General features: G+C 37.7%; 6 protein-coding genes and 1 non-coding gene across 7 annotated transcripts; 4 read left to right on the forward strand and 3 right to left on the reverse strand.

Moving 5' to 3' along the window:
* The first annotated feature begins 19 nt into the window (after positions 1–19).
* Positions 20–2,916, forward strand: LOC123423316 (photosystem I assembly protein Ycf3). The gene is made up of 3 exons (XM_045107825.1): positions 20–675; positions 1,435–1,662; positions 2,386–2,916. Exons 1-3 carry the CDS (start codon positions 552–554, stop codon positions 2,544–2,546), a joined length of 513 nt encoding a protein of 170 aa, XP_044963760.1. The 5' UTR covers positions 20–551; the 3' UTR covers positions 2,547–2,916.
* Positions 2,917–3,017: 101 nt separating this feature from the next.
* Positions 3,018–5,470, forward strand: LOC123423307 (photosystem I P700 chlorophyll a apoprotein A1). The gene has a single exon (XM_045107817.1). The coding sequence runs from the start codon at positions 3,218–3,220 to the stop codon at positions 5,468–5,470; it is 2,253 nt and encodes a 750-aa protein (XP_044963752.1). The 5' UTR covers positions 3,018–3,217.
* Positions 5,404–8,545, forward strand: LOC123423308 (photosystem I P700 chlorophyll a apoprotein A2). The gene has a single exon (XM_045107818.1). The coding sequence runs from the start codon at positions 5,496–5,498 to the stop codon at positions 7,698–7,700; it is 2,205 nt and encodes a 734-aa protein (XP_044963753.1). The 5' UTR covers positions 5,404–5,495; the 3' UTR covers positions 7,701–8,545.
* Positions 8,546–8,550: 5 nt separating this feature from the next.
* On the forward strand, positions 8,551–8,622 carry TRNAR-UCU. The gene has a single exon. It is a non-coding gene; the product is annotated as a tRNA-Arg (tRNA).
* A 19-nt stretch (positions 8,623–8,641) lies between these two features.
* Positions 8,642–10,361, reverse strand: LOC123423312 (ATP synthase subunit alpha, chloroplastic). Its single transcript, XM_045107821.1, has one exon. It carries the CDS (start codon positions 10,260–10,262, stop codon positions 8,748–8,750), a length of 1,515 nt encoding a protein of 504 aa, XP_044963756.1. The 5' UTR covers positions 10,263–10,361; the 3' UTR covers positions 8,642–8,747.
* Positions 10,362–12,923: 2,562 nt separating this feature from the next.
* Positions 12,924–14,246, reverse strand: LOC123423315 (ATP synthase subunit a, chloroplastic). Its single transcript, XM_045107824.1, has one exon. The coding sequence runs from the start codon at positions 13,865–13,867 to the stop codon at positions 13,007–13,009; it is 861 nt and encodes a 286-aa protein (XP_044963759.1). The 5' UTR covers positions 13,868–14,246; the 3' UTR covers positions 12,924–13,006.
* A 107-nt stretch (positions 14,247–14,353) lies between these two features.
* On the reverse strand, positions 14,354–19,507 carry LOC123423305 (DNA-directed RNA polymerase subunit beta''). The gene has a single exon (XM_045107815.1). It carries the CDS (start codon positions 19,483–19,485, stop codon positions 15,052–15,054), a length of 4,434 nt encoding a protein of 1,477 aa, XP_044963750.1. The 5' UTR covers positions 19,486–19,507; the 3' UTR covers positions 14,354–15,051.
* Positions 19,508–20,537: the final 1,030 nt, after the last annotated feature.

Consider the following 20,537-nt stretch of genomic DNA (forward strand, 5'->3'; position numbering starts at 1 on the left):
ACAGGTACAACCGCAACCGCTCGGGGGTTCCCTAGTTCTATTGGAAAAATTCCTTTTGATCTAGGTGGAAGGATACAGGATTTTTTACTAGAAATTGCGCTCGCTATAAAATAAAAGTTTTAATTTAGGTTTTCCCGCAACTAAAGAAAAAGAGAATGCAAGAATTCTTCTTATTGCATAATAAAATAAAGAAACCTTAGAATTCCGTTTGCATAAGATACGCTACACCATTGAAATCAAAAATAGAGTATGAGACAATTAATAACTTTGAAAACACGAAATAGTTGATGACATAAGTTGTTGTTCAGAAATAGGAAAGTGGAATGAAATCCAGTCTTAGTCAAATATTGCATATCTCTTCGTGTCCAAGCAGAAGGAAAAGGATACAATTTGAGCTGAGCGGAAAATCCATATCTCTCTTATCCATTTAAAACATATGGATTTAGAGCATATGGATCAATCTATTTATAATTATAAGAATCGAATGTGTTTGTTTTTATGTTATTTTGTGAAGGAATGAAAACAATTCTATATAGAATGGCTTGGGAATTATGCCTAGATCCCGTGTAAATGGAAATTTCATTGATAAGACCTTCTCAATTATAGCCAATATTTTATTGCGAATAATTCCGACAACCTCAGGAGAAAAAAAGGCATTTACTTATTATAGAGATGGTGCGATTTGACTCTTTTTTTTTTTGCTTTTTTTTAGACCTACCTATACCTCAGTCTTAGGAAAAAGAAAAGGGGTTGGCATAGAGAGAACCAAATTTGTAAAGCAAGCAAACCCACGCTTCGGGAAGGTGAGGCGAACTAACAATTCCTTCCGTCGTGTATCCTCGATTGATGCGGCTTCAGATACTTCAATTGTAGATTTGAGTATTGAGCGAAAGGTTACACCTACAGGATATGGTATGGTATGGATTACAGGCCACTCTATTAGTATCCGTAGGCAGCATAGGGGAGAAAAGCACTACACCTAGAAATAGGAATCAACAAGAGAAAAACTTTGGTAGAAATTACCCCTTTCCTGATCGGTATCAGGGCTGGGAAGAATGGTTGGGATAACAAACAACCATCAGGTTTGTACTTTGGATACCCCTATAACCATCAAAGATCGTTGAAGTAGCTAATTCCTCTAAATAGGAGGCGTTGAGAACAAAGAAATTATTGGAGCTATCGTTTTCCTCTAGCATTAATAGAATTCATTGGTGTTAAGAAAAACCTCTTGTGGGAAGGTTGGCTAGAGATTTCTTGGAAAAATACCAGCCCCTTTCGGTTCATAATGAGACGGGACTAATTCTATTTTGATTCTATAGATTAAGATTATTTCGCTTAGTACTATTATGTACAGAAGGGAGGAGCCGTATGAGATGAAAACCTCATGTACGGTTTTGGAACGGAGATTTTTTGAATAGAATGAACGACCGTAACGGATGTTGGCTCAATCCGAAGGAAATTATGCGGAAGCTTTGCAAAATTATTATGAAGCTACGCGACTAGAAATCGATCCCTATGATCGAAGTTATATACTCTATAACATAGGCCTTATACACACAAGCAATGGAGAGCATACAAAGGCTTTGGAATATTATTTCCGGGCACTAGAACGAAACCCCTTCTTACCGCAAGCTTTTAATAATATGGCCGTGATCTGTCATTACGTGCGACTATCTCCACTATAGAAAGACAAAAAAAGAGAGGATCAAATTTTCTAGTAAATACTGGAAAAAAGGGCTTTCTACATAGGGATCGTAAAAACAACGATTTTTCCCTATCAGCTGTAGGAAGGAAGGACACTTCACGAGAATCAAAAAACGAAGAAAGTATGGCCTATACTACTACTCTATGGATAAAGTTTCTCAAATTGATAGAGAAAGCACCGTAAAGATCAATTAGTGAGCGACTGGGTCGATACAACTAAAAAAAACTGCTTACTTATCCCATGATATGGGGCAAAATTTAGGAATCCGCTTATGTAATAGAGCCGATCCACTAAGGGATTAAGCAGCGGTGTAGTATCAGATCCCAAAGATAGTAAGTTCTTTTTTCTTTCTTATGGAAAAAAGTCTTTTTCAAGGATTCTATAGAGATTTCATATATGAAACCGGGATAGTTACCTTTCAGAAAATTTGAACGAAGGCTCTATATCTATCTATGCTTCATTCTTCTGAAGGTGGGAAAAAAGATCAAACTAATTATTGAGAAAAATTAGGGTTTGAAACTTAGGTAATTAATTTCTTCTGCTTAACACAAGAACAAATTGGATCGATTTTTGATAAATCGAATTCAGTTAAGATAGGGGAAATTAAGATAGCAATTTCTGAGCCGTATGAGGTAGGAAACTCTCAAGTACGGTTCTAAGGGAAGGAACTGCCTATTCCGACCGAGGAGAACAGGCCATTCTAGAGGGTGATTCGGAAATTGCGGAAGCTTGGTTTGATCAAGCTGCTGAATATTGGAAACAAGCTATAGCGCTTACTCCGGGAAATTATATTGAAGCACAAAACTGGTTGAAGATTACGAAGCGCTTTGAATTTGAATAAGACCATGCTCCTTTTTTTTCCTAAAATGGATGGTTTGGTTGTTGATCCATTAATCAAATAAATTAGGTCGTAAGATCGAATCAAGAATTTCATTATATCCATTTCTTATACCTTCTATTTTATAAGATATTTCATAAGAATAAACCATAGGGATAGGGTCTAGAATAGAAGTAATAAAGTGAATAAAAAAAAGGGGGCCAATCTAAATATTGCTAATATATTAGAACCATCTTATTAATAATTCTAATGAGTTATCTTGGAATTTAGAATCAAATAAAAAATAAAAAACCCTATATTATGCTCAAGGAAAGTAGATATAGATAGGAGCTTATGCCCTAAAAAAAAATACACTAGTTTCTTAAATTTAAAATAAAAAAGATTTTTTCTTACGCCGAGAAATATTTGTTTTTTCAAGATAAACAATGTCCGTTAGGCACCTAACCTTTATGTCATAATAGATCCGAACACTTGCCTCGGATTGACTTTAATATATAATTGCTCCAGTGAATAACTAAAAAAAAAGAAGGGTGGTAGTATAGTAAAGAAAAGAACTAATCACAATATCTATCTTTCAAAATCTATCTTTCAAAATCTATCTTTCAAAGATTCACTAAAAAAAAAGACAGTTGGCGGGTCTCTTTGTATGTCTTGTCCGGAAAGAGGAGGAGTTAATGATTATTCGTTCGCCGGAACCAGAAGTAAAAATTGTTGTGGATAGGGATCCTGTAAAAACATCTTTTGAGGAATGGGCGAGACCCGGCCATTTCTCAAGAACACTAGCTAAGGGCCCTGATACTACCACTTGGATCTGGAACCTACATGCTGATGCTCACGATTTCGATAGTCATACTGGTGATTTGGAGGAGATTTCTAGAAAAGTTTTTAGTGCTCATTTCGGGCAACTTTCCATTATCTTTCTTTGGTTGAGTGGCATGTACTTTCATGGTGCCCGTTTTTCCAATTATGAAGCATGGCTAAGTGATCCTACTCACATTGGACCCAGTGCTCAGGTAGTTTGGCCTATAGTAGGGCAAGAAATATTGAATGGTGATGTAGGTGGGGGTTTCCGAGGAATCCAAATAACCTCTGGTTTTTTTCAGCTTTGGCGAGCATCTGGAATAACTAGTGAATTACAACTCTATTGTACTGCAATTGGTGCATTGGTTTTTGCAGCGTTAATGCTTTTTGCTGGTTGGTTCCATTATCACAAAGCCGCTCCCAAATTGGCCTGGTTCCAAGATGTAGAATCCATGTTGAATCACCACTTAGCGGGATTATTAGGACTTGGGTCTCTTTCTTGGGCGGGACACCAAATTCATGTATCTTTACCAATTAACCAATTTCTTGACGCTGGGGTGGATCCTAAAGAGATACCACTTCCTCATGAATTTATCTTGAATCGGGACCTTTTGGCTCAACTTTATCCTAGTTTTGCCGAAGGAGCAACCCCTTTTTTCACTTTAAATTGGTCCAAATACGCAGAATTTCTGACTTTTCGTGGAGGACTAGATCCAGTAACCGGTGGTCTCTGGCTGACCGATATTGCACACCATCATTTAGCTATTGCTATTCTTTTCCTAATCGCAGGTCATATGTATAGGACCAACTGGGGTATTGGCCATGGACTTAAAGATATTTTGGAGGCTCACAAGGGCCCATTTACAGGACAAGGCCATAAGGGTCTTTATGAAATCTTAACAACGTCATGGCATGCTCAATTATCTCTTAACCTAGCTATGCTAGGCTCTACAACCATTGTTGTAGCTCATCATATGTATTCTATGCCTCCCTATCCATACCTAGCTACTGACTATGGTACACAACTTTCCTTGTTCACACACCACATGTGGATTGGCGGATTTCTAATAGTCGGTGCTGCTGCACATGCAGCAATTTTTATGGTAAGAGACTATGATCCAACTACTCGATACAACGATCTATTAGATCGCGTCCTTAGACACCGCGATGCAATCATATCCCACCTTAACTGGGTATGTATATTTCTAGGTTTTCACAGTTTTGGCTTGTACATTCATAATGATACCATGAGTGCTTTAGGCCGTCCACAAGATATGTTTTCGGATACCGCCATACAATTACAACCTATCTTTGCTCAATGGGTACAAAATATCCATGCTACTGCGCCTGGCGTAACAGCTCCTGGTGCAACAACAAGTACTAGCTTAACGTGGGGAGGCGGCGAGTTAGTAGCAGTAGGTGGCAAAGTGGCTTTGTTACCGATTCCATTAGGAACCGCAGATTTTTTAGTCCATCACATTCATGCATTTACCATACATGTGACTGTATTAATACTTTTGAAAGGTGTTTTATTTGCTCGGAGTTCCCGTTTGATACCCGATAAAGCAAATCTAGGTTTTCGCTTTCCTTGCGATGGGCCTGGCCGAGGGGGAACATGTCAAGTATCTGCTTGGGATCATGTTTTCTTAGGTTTATTCTGGATGTACAATGCAATTTCGGTAGTCATTTTCCATTTCAGTTGGAAAATGCAGTCGGATGTTTGGGGTACCATAAGTGATCAAGGGGTGGTAACTCATATTACAGGGGGAAACTTTGCACAGAGTTCCATTACGATTAATGGGTGGCTTCGAGATTTCTTGTGGGCACAGGCATCGCAAGTCATTCAGTCTTATGGTTCTTCATTATCTGCATATGGTCTTTTTTTCTTAGGTGCTCATTTTGTCTGGGCCTTCAGTTTAATGTTTTTATTCAGCGGCCGTGGTTATTGGCAAGAACTCATTGAATCTATCGTTTGGGCTCATAACAAATTAAAAGTTGCTCCTGCTACTCAGCCTAGAGCCTTGAGCATTATACAAGGACGTGCTGTAGGAGTAACCCATTACCTTCTGGGTGGAATTGCCACGACATGGGCATTCTTCTTAGCGAGAATTATTGCAGTAGGATAGTGGCTAGGAGGATTTGAAAGGCATTATGGAATTAAGATTTCCCAGGTTTAGCCAAGGCTTAGCTCAGGACCCCACTACTCGTCGTATTTGGTTTGGTATTGCTACCGCACATGATTTCGAAAGTCATGATGATATTACTGAAGAACGTCTTTATCAGAACATTTTTGCTTCTCACTTTGGGCAATTAGCAATAATCTTTCTATGGACGTCCGGAAATCTGTTTCATGTAGCTTGGCAAGGAAATTTTGAATCATGGATACAGGATCCTTTACACGTAAGACCTATTGCTCATGCGATTTGGGATCCTCATTTTGGTCAACCCGCTGTGGAAGCCTTTACTCGAGGAGGTGCTGCTGGTCCAGTGAATATTGCTTATTCTGGGGTTTATCAGTGGTGGTATACAATAGGATTACGCACCAATGAAGATCTTTATACTGGAGCTCTTTTTCTATTATTTCTTTCTACGCTGTCCTTAATAGCGAGTTGGTTACATCTACAACCCAAATGGAAACCAAGCCTTTCGTGGTTCAAAAACGCGGAATCTCGTCTCAATCATCATTTGTCAGGACTTTTCGGGGTAAGTTCTTTGGCTTGGACAGGACATTTAGTTCATGTTGCTATTCCCGCATCCAGGGGGGAGTACGTTCGATGGAATAATTTCTTAGATGTATTACCCTATCCCCAGGGGTTGGGACCCCTTTTGACGGGTCAGTGGAATCTTTATGCCCAAAACCCTGATTCGAGTAATCATTTATTTGGTACCGCTCAAGGAGCGGGAACTGCCATTCTAACTCTTCTTGGGGGATTCCATCCACAAACACAAAGTTTGTGGCTGACTGATATGGCTCACCATCATTTAGCTATTGCATTTATTTTTCTCATTGCCGGTCACATGTATCGAACTAACTTCGGAATTGGGCACAGTATTAAAGATCTTTTAGAAGCGCATACTCCTCCGGGGGGTCGATTAGGGCGTGGGCATAAGGGCCTTTATGACACAATCAACAATTCGATTCATTTTCAGTTAGGTCTTGCTCTAGCTTCTTTAGGGGTTATTACTTCCTTAGTAGCTCAACATATGTACTCTTTACCTCCTTATGCATTCATAGCACAAGACTTTACTACTCAAGCTGCTTTATATACTCATCACCAATATATTGCGGGGTTCATCATGACAGGGGCTTTTGCTCATGGAGCTATTTTTTTCATTAGGGATTACAATCCGGAACAGAATGAGGATAATGTATTGGCAAGAATGTTAGACCATAAAGAAGCTATCATATCTCATTTAAGTTGGGCTAGCCTCTTTCTAGGATTCCATACCTTGGGCCTTTATGTTCATAACGACGTCATGCTTGCTTTTGGTACTCCAGAAAAGCAAATCTTGATCGAACCTATATTTGCCCAATGGATACAATCTGCTCATGGCAAGACGACATATGGGTTCGATATACTCTTATCTTCAACGAATGGCCCCGCTTTCAATGCGGGTCGAAGCCTATGGTTGCCCGGATGGTTGAATGCTGTTAATGAGAATAGTAATTCGCTTTTCTTAACAATAGGACCTGGGGATTTCTTGGTTCATCATGCTATTGCTCTAGGTTTGCATACAACTACATTGATTTTAGTAAAGGGCGCTTTAGACGCACGCGGTTCCAAATTAATGCCGGATAAAAAGGATTTTGGGTATAGTTTTCCTTGTGACGGCCCAGGGCGCGGCGGTACTTGTGATATTTCTGCTTGGGACGCATTTTATTTGGCAGTTTTCTGGATGTTAAATACCATTGGGTGGGTTACTTTTTATTGGCATTGGAAACATATCACATTATGGCAGGGCAACGTTTCACAATTTAATGAATCCTCCACTTATTTGATGGGATGGTTAAGAGATTACCTATGGTTAAACTCTTCACAACTTATCAATGGATATAATCCTTTTGGGATGAATAGTTTATCGGTATGGGCTTGGATGTTCTTATTTGGACATCTTGTTTGGGCTACTGGATTTATGTTCTTAATTTCTTGGCGGGGGTATTGGCAGGAATTAATTGAGACTTTAGCATGGGCTCATGAACGCACACCTTTAGCTAATTTAATTCGCTGGAGAGATAAGCCTGTGGCTCTTTCCATTGTGCAAGCAAGATTGGTTGGATTAGCTCACTTTTCCGTGGGTTATATATTCACTTATGCAGCTTTCTTGATTGCCTCAACATCAGGCAAGTTTGGTTAATTTAGTTTGTTTTTTTGTACTGTATCAGCACCTAGTTCATTACTCTTGATAGAGAGGGAGGATCCGCCTTCTTAAATTTCTTTTTCTATTTATTTTTCCATCTAGGATTAGAACCGTATACTTGATAATAATAGCAACGGCACATTATGGCAAAAAAGAGTTTGATTCAGAGGGAGAAGAAGCGGCAGAAATTAGAACAGAAATATCATTTGATTCGTCAATCTTTAAAAAAAAAGATAAGAAGCAAAGTTTCTCCCTTGAGTTTGAGTGAAAAAACGAAAATGCGAGAAAAATTGCAATCCCTACCGCGTAATAGTGCACCTACACGCCTTCATCGACGTTGTTTTTTGACCGGAAGACCTAGAGCTAACTATCGACATTTTGGGCTATCCGGACACGTACTTCGAGAAATGGTTTATGAATGTTTATTACCGGGTGCAACAAGATCCAGTTGGTAAGGATAAAATACCCTTTCGTATTTGTATGGATTTCTGGAATTGATAATCATAGAGGAGCCCTCTTTACCATTCTGTATAAATGGACTATTCTATTTGTATAGATATGGTAGAGGGACGTATCGAACCCTCTTTTATCCACTAGTTACCCCTCTTTAGTTTAAGAGTATAGAGCAGTTTGGTAGCTCATAAGTCTCATAACCTTGGGGTTGCGGGTTCGATTCCCACTACCGGCCCCATACTCCTTCTTTAATGATATATGCATGATATATACATCATCCATTTGTATCTGGATTTTTTGATTTCCTAAAAGAGTTTTGGTCTAACAGTTTTTTCTCGGAAGAAGACAACAAATAAAAGAAAGAATAAAAGAAAGAATAAAATACGAAAGAAAAGCGTCCATTGTCTAATGGATAGGACAGAGGTCTTCTAAACCTTTGGTATAGGTTCAAATCCTATTGGACGCAATCTTATTTCTATCTATTCTTTAAATAACTATACTAAACTAAAAACAAAGAAAACTTTTTTGCATGATTCAAATAACAAGAGTAGACATGCAAAATAACAAGAGTAGATATGCCAAATTTATTTGTTACTGAAGGGAAAACCGTTCCAGCTGTTCCTGAATAGCTTCCTTCAAAAGGATTTCCGCTTGCTCGGTGAATGTCTTGCTAGAAGATATAATTTCTTGGAATTGAGGTTTAGTATCTTTTAGGTGTTTACGTAACTCATCCAGAAATTTATTTACCTGTTCGATTTCTAACGAATCAAGATATCCTCTTGTTCCGGTATAAATAGTAGCTATCTGCTCTTCCACTGGGAGAGGATTTGCCTGGGATTGTTTAAGCAATTCCCTTAATCGTCGACCCCTTGCCAATTGATTCTGACTTGTTTTATCGAGAGCAGAGGCGAATTGTGCAAAGGCTTGTAACTCTGCGAATTGAGCTAGTTCCAATTTTGATTTGCCAGCTACTTGTTTCATGGCTTTAATTTGAGCCGCGGATCCTACTCTGGAAACAGAAATACCCACATTAATAGCGGGTCGAATTCCGGCATTGAATAGATCCGCCGATAAGAATATTTGTCCATCTGTAATGGAGATTACATTAGTAGGAATATAGGCGGAAACGTCTCCAGATTGAGTCTCAACTATTGGTAAAGCGGTCATACTTCCTTCGCCTAAAAGAGAATTTAATTTAGCGGCTCTTTCTAAAAGGCGTGAATGCAAATAAAAAACATCCCCTGGATAAGCCTCACGGCCGGGAGGTCTTCTTAATAGAAGGGACATTTGGCGATAAGCTTGTGCCTGTTTGGAGAGATCATCATAAATTATTAAAGTATGCCGTTCGCGGTACATAAAATACTCAGCCAGGGCTGCTCCCGTATAAGGAGCGAGGTATTGTAATGTAGCAGGTGAATCCGCCATTTCAGCTACTACAATAGTGTATTCCATGGCCCCCTCCTCATGGAAAGTAGTTACTACTTGAGCTACGGAGGATGCTCTTTGACCGATAGCTACATAAACACATATTACACCTTGCCCTTTTTGATTGAGAATTGTATCTGTAGCTACTGCTGTTTTGCCAGTCTGTCTGTCCCCAATAATTAACTCTCGCTGACCGCGCCCTATAGGAATCATCGAATCGATAGCAATAAGCCCTGTTTGAAGAGGTTCGTATACGGAACGCCTGGAAATTATACTTGGAGCAGGAGATTCAATTAAGCGAGATTCGGAAGCTATAATTTCGCCTTTCCCATCAATAGGTTTAGCCAGAGCATTTACAACACGACCCAAGTAAGCCTCACTCACGGGTATCTGAGCAATTCTTCCTGTTGCTTTTACAAAACTGCCCTCTTGTATCATCAACCCATCGCCCATTAATACAATCCCAACATTTTTGGATTCCAAATTCAGAGCAATACCCCTAGTACCTTCTGCAAATTGGACTAATTCACCCGACATTATTTCACCAAGACCTATAATACGAGCAATCCCATCCCCCACTTGAACTACGCGACCTATATTCTCAATCCCTACTTTCCTATTATATTGTTCAATACGTTCGCGGAGAATTTTATGAATTTCGTCGACTCGAAGGGTTGCCATTAGTGTTTCTTGACTCTTTTTTCGAAAGCAAGGGGAAAAATAATGCCTAAATTCTAAACGAAAGTAGAAGTTCAAGGCCTAATTAATTTAATTATCTCTTCCATTCCAGGGACCCGAGAATGCCAATATTAGCACGAATCGTACGGAAATGTAACTCGGTATTCAAACAACTATTCAGAGTTCCTAGAGCTCCTTGTACGGCCTGTTGGAAAACCCGCTGTCGGACCTGATTCATTGCCCTTTGTTTTTCAAAATAAAGGGTTTCGTTTTTAGACTTTTCTAATTGTTCCAAACTAATAGAAGTAGCATTAATCAAATTTGCTTTTTCTCGTTCTATCTCAGAGTATCCATTCATTCGATACTCATCCGCTTCTAGTTCGACTTTCTGTAATCGAATCCGAGCTTTTTCGAGTTGCTCAATGGTCCCTCTACGCAATTCTTCTGAATTTCGAATAGTACTCAAGATCCTCTGTTTTCGATTATCTAATAAATCTTTTAATGAAAGTAGATTATTTTGTAAGTTTACAACTTTTATGATCTCTTCCCGAACCAAACATGAATCTTTCGATTCATTTGGCTCTCACGCTCCTTTTTTTCTTTTTTTGCTATAGCAATTTCCATATCTTTTTTTAAGTATAAGTAATGAGCCTATCCTCTATCTTATTTTTTATGTTTATATTTCAATATACCGAAACCTATATAAGACTAGATAAATATTAAGAGGACTCTTCCGCCTAGATAAAAATATATCATGGTCAGCAAAGTTGTTTCTTTATTTATATTTGCCCTTTAGTTAATAATTTCAATTTCATTAAGAAAAACTAACTAAATAAATGGAAAATGAAAATTAATAGAATTCTTTTTTTTTTTTCTTCAAATCCAAAAAATTTCTCTTTTTTATACATAGGTCGTCGATTCGGCATTGGTTAAAAAAGGGCAGGGTGCCCCTTCTTTTTTTTTCTAGTAAATAGTTCAAACCATTTTATCGATATGAGTGTTCTATATCAGATAAATTTTACATTAGCTATTTCCCGTTTAAATTCGGTACTAATACTAATATAGTTGTAGAAAGAGTACCTCTTTTTGCCTGGACTTCAAGCAGTTTAGCTTTAACCGTGTTAATGGTCTCACATTCTTGGTTTATAGAGAATCAAAATTGATTTACCAATGAGTCGCGAAATGCTATGGTTCTTCCATATGATTTCTGAATTTATTCAGAAGTAATTCGTCGAGATCGTGCACCCTTTTCTTATTTATCCGAAAAATACTAAAAAATATTCTAAAGTGCAGCCGGATAGATCCAATCTATTCTTGAAATAGACAACTCGCACACACTCCCTTTCCAAAAAAAATCAAAACACCAACCACTACAGTTAGATTTATTAGATTTGTTGCTAAAATATCGGTATTAAGCCCGAAACTGCCAGCGGATGGCCAGTGAGCTAAAAAAACGAAAGAATGGGTTACATTTTTCATATGCTCTCCTCTTATAGATAGGACGAACAAAGAACAAAGTTTTTCGATCACTTACTTCGCTCGCCCTTTTTTGATCGGTTTTTTTAATGCAAATAGATTCAATCTAGTAATTTCTTTTAGATTAAGTCTTAGGTCTTGTTTGACCGGTGAAAGGCTTCCTTTGTTGAAATGTTCCGTTCCCAAAATTCCTAAAATAAAAGGAAAAAACTTTCCACTTTCCTAAACTAAGGACGGGAAATAAGAAGGCGAGCATATCTTCTAAATTAATCATACTCAACTCAGCCCTTCCTAGAATGCGGTATTATCTGTCCCGATAAATAGATAATTCCAGGAGTAATAAATAGGAGTAAATTAAATAAAGTATTGATATAATTGGAATTGCGGAAGCAAATACCAATTTACTAAAAAAAGAAAAAAGTATCTAATCGAAATCGAAAGAACTTTTTTTTTTAGGATTAAACAAAAGGGTTCGCAAATAAAAGCGCTAGTGCCACAACTAGTCCATAAATTGTTAAAGCTTCCATAAAAGCTAGACTAAGCAATAAAGTACCTCGTATTTTACCTTCTGCTTCTGGCTGTCTCGCAATACCTTCTACAGCTTGTCCTGCAGCAGTACCTTGACCAACTCCAGGTCCAATAGAAGCAAGCCCTACGGCCAATCCAGCAGCAATAACAGAAGCAGCAGCAATTAGTGGATTCATGGTGAGTAGTTCCTCGTGTCAAAAAAAAAGAAATGGTTAAGGATACAATCAACCAAAAAATTCTTACTTCTAAGCTCTATTGGGGAGAAGTAAAGTAACTAAAAAGTACAAATTGAAATCAAATTGAAATGTGAATTGTCCGAACTACATAGAAGGGAATTCTATATCCATATATCGGATTAGATAATGAATCTAACCTAGGAATATATAATATAATATCAATATCCTATATACATTTGTTTCTTCTATTTTGTTTGCATATTTTCTCATTTTCTATTGAATCGGATTCTAAAATCATTGCTTAAAGTGGAAACCCGCATAAAAGAGGACTCCACTTATAGATATTAAGGATATTTATTATAGTATAGATCTAGCCTGACTCCACCCTCCTTAATGCATATATACTTTGAAAATTCCATAATATAGTCTATTCTATTCTCTCTCCTACAACTCTAGGCTATATATTCATACGCATTTCTAACTATTGCAACCAAGCAGATTATCTGGAACCATGCATGAATTGAGCTAAGCTGAAAAAAAAAATACTATATTCCAAAACTAGTCAATTCAATGATGACCCTCCATGGATTCACCTATATAGGCTGCGGCTAATGTTGCAAAAATAAGAGCTTGAATACCGCTTGTAAATAATCCAAGAAACATGACCGGTATAGGGATTACTAAGGGGACTAAAGAAACAAGAACAACAACGACTAATTCATCCGCCAATATATTCCCGAAAAGTCGAAAGCTAAGCGATAATGGTTTTGTGAAATCTTCTAGGATGTTAATTGGTAAAAGGATTGGGGTTGGTTTAATATATTTCTCGAAATAGCTCAATCCTTTTTTGCTAAGACCAGCATAAAAATATGCCGCTGACGTGAGTAAAGCTAAAGCAACAGTAGTATTTATATCATTCGTGGGCGCTGCTAATTCCCCATGGGGTAACTCTATAATTTTCCAAGGTAAAAGAGCACCCGACCAATTTGAAACAAAAATAAAAAGGAACATAGTTCCAATAAAGGGAACCCAGGGACCATATTCTTCTCCAATCTGAGTTTTGCTCAAGTCTCGAATAAACTCAAGGACATATTCAAAAAAATTCTGCCCGTCGGTCGGGATGGTTTGTGGATTCCGAACAGCTATGACAACTGAACCTAGCAAGATAGTAATTACGACCCAAGAAGTGATGAGTACCTGGGCATGAATTTGAAAACCTCCTATTTGCCAATAGAAGTGTTGGCCTACTTCTACACCCGATATATCGTATAACCCCTTGAGTGTTTTAATGGAACAAGGTATAATATTCATATTGTCCTCTGATAAAAATTGAACTTCAAAAAAGGAATTCTTTTGATTCAACCATCTCTTTCTCAACTCAGCAACTTGAACTATTAATTTGATATTTAGGATACCAAGAAAGCACATCAGATCATAATATATATCAATACCCTCTAATATATATCAATATTCCCCTTCTTTTTTCTATGCAAAACAAATTCTATGCAAAAAAAGATATAGTAAGTCATTCCATAAATCTACGCAGTTGTCCAAGAATTCACTATATATTCTTAATCAACGATTTCTTATATAGAGAGAACGGCCCTCACAAATTGAAAATACTAATTTGTTAAGAATCAATCGAATTGAAGTCATAGTGTCATCGTTGGCTGGAATCGATATATTCGCGAGATCCGGGTCACAATTTGTATCGACTAAAGAAATAGTAGGAATTCCCAAAATGGCACATTCCCGAAGAGCTATATACTCTTTTTGCTGATCAAGGACGATCACAATGTCTGGCAATCTCGTCATATATTTGATCCCGCCGAGATACCTTTGTAAGGTAGATAATTTTCTCTTCAAGATTGCCACATCTCTTTTTGGGAGATGGTGGAATTTTCCCATTTTTTCTTCCGCTCTTAAGTCTCTAAATTGAGAAAGTCTAGTTTTCGTAATCGACCAATTCGTTAACATACCACTGAACCACTTTTTATTAACATAATGACAACGAGCCCTTATTGCAGCTGATGCTACTAAATCTGTTGCTCTTTTTTTGGTACCAACAATTAAGAAACTTTTTCCCTGACTTGCTGCATCAAAAACTAAATCACAAGCTTCTGATAAAAAACGGGCCGTTCTAGCGAGATTTATAATATGAGTACCTTTACGCTTTGCCGAAATGTAAGGGGCCATTTTAGGATTCCATTTCTTAATACCATGACCAAAATGAACTCCTGCTTCTATCATCTCTTTCAAATTAATGTTCCAATATCTTCTTGTCATTTTTTCCACACTTCCTTTTTTTTTCATCCTAACATTCCATTACGGAATTTATTTCTTTTTGAAGATTAAGAAAGATCCGAAATAGCTTGAAATAAATAAAATAATAATTGTTCTGAGAGAACCTTGTACTAAGAGTTGGCCATTGATACATTGATACATGGTATAAACAAAACCTTAATTTAATGAATTAACTGACTTGTTTTACTTATTAAAATAAAAATCTTAAAAATCTAAAATTTAACCTGTTAGTGTTCTAAGTTCAAAAGTCTAGTAAAGTAAAAAATATGTTTTATGTATCCTTAGGGTTAAATGTTAAATGGGGGTTTTTATGTCTCATAAAAATTGTTTGTTACGTCAGAATCTGAAGAAACTAATTCTGTATGGAGAAACAAAAAATCTCTCATTTCCGACGCGAATAGATTTTTTTTTTTTATTTCGAAATAAAGGTTCTTGTCTTGTGGGGAACGATGCACAAATTTTTGGAATCCGGTACCAACAGGTATAATCCCCCCCAGAACTACGTTTTCTTTCAAGCCTTTCAACCAATCAATGCGACCTCGTAGGGCAGCTTTTGCTAAAACTCGAGCAGTTTCTTGAAAACTTGCTTCAGATATGAAACTTTGGGTATTCAGGGAAGCCCTTGTTATTCCCAATAAGATTGCCCGATAATAGATCGATTCATCCAAAGCTCGCCCTGCTCGTTCCGCTCGCAATAGTCCGATTAATTCCCCAGGCGAAAAAACATTAGACATTCCATCTTCGGAAACCCGCACTTTTGATGTTACTTGGCGTATAATAATCTCTATATGTCTATTATGGATCTGTACCCCTTGGGATCGATAAACCTTTTGGATTTTATTAACCAAAGAAATACGACTTTGGGCTATGGTTAGCTCAGCTCCAATCAAGAATCCCCAAGGGACCCCAAGAATTCTTGGTATACGCTCATTCCAATCCTCAATTCTCCTTTCGAGATTGGGGGATAATGAATCAATTGAACGCGCTTCAAAGATTTGTTCCACTTTTGGAAGACCTTGCGTTATGTCACTAGATCTCGATTTTTCATATATAAACGTAACTAACCTATCTCCCTTGTAAAGGATTTCTCCATAATGACCATTAACAGTTGCTCCTGTAGTGGCCAAATAAGGTTTAGCTGCTCTTATAACAAAGGAATCCATATTTACACTGAAAATTTGACCAGATTTTTTTATGTGCGATTTAAATAGACATACATTTTCACAAATAAATTGTCCAAGGTGAATTATTGCCAATGTCTCTTCCCAAGAATCATGATGGACAAAGTGACAATTCAAAAGGAATGGATCCAACATTATGTTACTATCGAAATTGGAAATCCTTTTATTTTCATCTATTAAAGAGTATTTAAGTTCTTGAAGTACTTGGAAGGTTTGTTTCAAATTGTCAACGAACAAATATTTTTTTAGCAGGATTTTATTATGCGTTAGTAAATAGTAAGATGAAGAAAAATGCGATATACTAGCTACAATAGCCCCTAAGGGCCCAAAAATTTCTAGAATAGGAATTCTAGGATTCCATTCTTTTATCGCATTGGGATGTTTTGAATTCTTGAATAAACCAATTCGAGAACAGTTGGATGCCGACAAAATCATCAAAGATTGGTATTCTTTATTTCGATTCAACAAAGTGCCAATAGCTTCTTGATGTTGGCTAAGTGATTCAATCTTCGCCTTGGAATAAAAAGAATTGCTATTGGCGCGATCTAACCTATTATGGGGAGTCGGTCCTCCACTTGTCCTATCATACCTTTTTCGTGTATACGAAATAGTGGACTTGACTAACTCAATTCTTAGGAAATCGCGAATAAGATCATTTGCTCTTACCTCAACAAGGGAAGCACCAGCCTTTTCTTTTTCTTCTTGTTCCCAATTCACTACTAAGCAAGTTCTAACAAATTGACTATTTGTGTGATAAATTCTTTGAGTTAACTTGCTATTTTCATGATAAATAAAATTGACAAGTCGAATTTGGAGATTATTTTCTTCTTGCAAGAGATCCTGCGGGAAAAGTGTTGCTAAATTTCTTCCTTCGTCCATTTCATATGCCACTGTAGGGCGAACGGAAACAAAATACTTTTCCTTGCTCTTGAGAATTTTTTTCCGTTGAACATAGACCCAATTTTTCTTTTTTTTTGATTCCTTAGAATCTTTTTTTTGTCTTTCTGGCGGTATCAAACACCCACCTAATATCTTATCTGCCTCTTCAGGAAAATGAATATCTCCGGAAAATATTTTGAGTTCCGTATGGCTTTTTTTTCTCTTCACTCGGACCAGTCCGCCTAGTCCACTTCTTGTATTTTTTGTGAGTTGTGTATCCACTCCAATAATACTATTGTCAAGTATCTTTAGGGATGAAGATCTCGGCAAGATATGAAGTTCTTGAAGAATGAAAAAAAACCGATCTACTTCTTTTTGGTATTTTAGACTAAATTCTTTTGTTCCTCGATGCTCAATCAAACCCTCTTTTTTTAAGATGGAATCTTCCTCTGGGCTCTCGTATTCGTCCTCTGAGTCTTCTTCTGAGTCTTCCTCTAAAGTACCATATTTTTCCTCGCCGCTTTCCCCGGGGCTGCCATATTCGTCTTCTGAGTCTTCTTCTAAAGTTCCATATTCGTCCTCTTGGGTCCTATATTTGCTCTCTGGGTTCCCATATTCCTCTTCTGAGTCTTTCTCTAAAGTCCTATATTCGTTCTCTGGGTTCCCATATTTGTTTTCTGGGCTCCCATATTCGTTTTCTAGGGTTTCATATTCGTATTCGTCTTCTAGGATTCCATATTTAGATTCTTCTAGGGTTTCATATTCGTCCTCTCGGGTCCTGTATTCGTGTTCTAGGGTCTCATATTCCTCTTCTGAGTCTTCCGCTCGAGTCCTATATTCTTCTTCTAGGGTCCTATATCTAAATTTAACAATTCCTGAACCCTTTTTATCTTTTCTGTATCGGGGATCGTCAAAATAAGCAAAAATAGTATTTCTACGTAAAACACCCATAAAGGGGATTTCAATCGAAATCCCAAAACAGGATATTAGTTCTTTCTCTTGTTCTTGATGATATTGTAATGGAATGACGAACCTATTTCTTCGCTTTTTCGCCAACAAATCTGAATTATCTTGAAAAATAGAAGGATAGATCAAATTCCAATGGCCATTGGACATGATTCGATCCGACGTTGAATAATCAAGAATTTCCCTATCTTTTTTACCATAAGTATTCATTTGATCTTGATCCTTGTGGAGTGAAAAAGACGCTATACTGGATCTGCACATACTTACGGATAATATCCATAAATGGCTTGTTTTTGGTAATCGACGAAGATTACCATATTGATATTCGGGCGCATGGTAAACATCAGTACTCCAGTGCATTTCGCCGTCTGATTCAGAATAAATATGCTTTTGTACCCTTTCTTTAAAATGTAAAGTGGACGTTCCGGCACGAATCTCCGCAATTACTTGTTCAGATTTTACATATTGATCATTTTGCACTAGAATCAAGCTTTTTGAGGGAATATTCACACTATATAGAATATCTTGACTCTGAATAGTTACATGCAAGTCTATATAACATAGAAAAGCAGGCTGTCCATGACGGGTACGTGTGGGGTGAACCAAATTCTCATTGAATTGGATTTTTCCATTCGAAGGGGATCGTACAAGGTCGGCAGTACCCCCTGTGAATACTCCGCCAGTATGAAAAGTTCTTAATGTTAGTTGAGTCCCTGGCTCCCCAATTGATTGACCCGCAATAATACCTACGGCTTCTCCCAATTCCACCAGATCACTATGAGTAGGACTCCGGCCATAGCATAATTGACAGATCCAAGAAGTGCTTCGGCAAGTAAAGGGGGTTCTAATATATATTGGTTGTGCTCGAAATGGTTGTGCTCGAAAGGCAGTTATGAATCGATTGACTAATCCAATTCCAATATCTTGATTTCGCGCGGCAATGCATCGTGAACCGATATATATATCGTCTGCTAATACACGACCAATTAGTGTTTGGACAAAAAGTTTTTCCGTCATCCCATTTTGAGGACTTACAGAAATACCTCGGATAGTACCACAATCTCTTCTACGCACAATAATATGTTGAACTACTTCAACAAGTCTACGTGTAAGATATCCAGCATCTGCTGTTCGTACAGCAGTATCTACAACCCCTTTGCGGGCTCCATAGCAGGAAATTATATATTCTGTCAAAGAAAGTCCCTCGCGTAAATTGCTTTGAATAGGTAAATCAATCATTTGTCCTTGAGGGTCCGACATTAATCCTCTCATACCTACTAATTGGTGTACTTGAGATGCATTTCCTCTGGCTCCTGAAAAAGACATTAGATAGACTGGATTAGAAGGATCCGTTATCCGAAAATTTGAATTCATTTCTTGTTTCAAATATTCACTTGTCGCATACCATATCTCAACAGATTGGCGTAATTTTTCTACCGCGTGTACAGCCCCATAATAATAGTGTTTCTCCAAAAGAAAACTCTGTTGTTCCGCGTCTTGGACTAACCATCCCTTAGAGGGTATTGTTAAAAGATCCTCGATTCCTAACGAAATCGATGTAGTAGTGGCTTGATAGAAGCCCAGAGTCTTTAGTTGATCCAGTATATGGGATGTATATCCCATTCCAAAATGATCTATTAATCTGCTAATAAGTCGTTTCATACCAGTTCCGTCTATCTCTTTATTATGAAAGACCAGATTGGCCCGTTCCGCCATACATAAGTACCCCCTTTTCGGCTGAGTAGGATTCGACAATTGCTGAGTAGGATTCGACAATGGGCCTGAGTCAGTGATTCGAAAATTTAATTAACTTAATTGCCTCAATCTCAATCTGGATTCGCGTGGCAAATAATGATGATACTAGGGAAATCGGAATGCCCCCCGAAAGCAAAGGGGAGGGGCATCGCCGAATCTAACTTTCTTGTTTAGGTAGTGTATGAATAGGCCTGACTAAATCCTTGTACGGCTTCCTCTATTTCTCTATAAAAAGAAATATGACCAAGAGTGGTTCGAATGTATATCGAACGAATTTCTTTTTTTCTATTTCCCATTATTAGATAGTGAGCATAAATCTCATGATAAGTCCCCAAAGATTCATATTGAATTTCAATCGGAACTTCTCTTGACCCAATGACGCGTTGATCCAGGTTCCATCGTAGCCACAAGGGACTATCTAAACTGATTAGTTTTTGTCTATAAGCTCCCAGTGCATCATAAGAACTAGAAAAATGGGGTTCTTTATCTTTCCTATACTTAGAATTATTATTATTGTAATTGACTTTTAAATTTGGATAGTTTCTGAAACTATTATATCTATTTGCACAAATACCTCGACGCTTTCCAATTGTTAATACATAAAGCCCGATAAGCATGTCTTGGGTTGGTACGCAAATAGGATCCCCAATAGCAGGAGATAAGAGATTCATATGAGAAAACATAAGTAAACGGGCTTCCGCCTGAGCTTCCAAGGATAAAGGTAGATGAACAGCCATTTGATCTCCATCAAAGTCTGCATTGAAACCCTTACACACTAATGGGTGTAAAGAAATAGTACGCCCCTCTACTAAAGTGGGTTGAAAGGCCTGTATGCCTAATCTATGCAGAGTAGGTGCTCTATTTAACAGTACAGGATGTCCCCGCATAACTTCTTGAAGTATTTCCCATACAATGGGTTCCTTTTCCCAAATTTTCCTTTTAGCAATCCTGACATTAGAAGTGGCGCGTTTCGTGATTAAATCGCGAATTACAAATAGCTGAAAAAGCTTTAT

This window comes from Hordeum vulgare, unplaced genomic scaffold (genome assembly GCF_904849725.1).
Source record: "Hordeum vulgare subsp. vulgare unplaced genomic scaffold, MorexV3_pseudomolecules_assembly, whole genome shotgun sequence".
In the NCBI taxonomy this organism is placed as follows: domain Eukaryota; kingdom Viridiplantae; phylum Streptophyta; class Magnoliopsida; order Poales; family Poaceae; genus Hordeum; species Hordeum vulgare.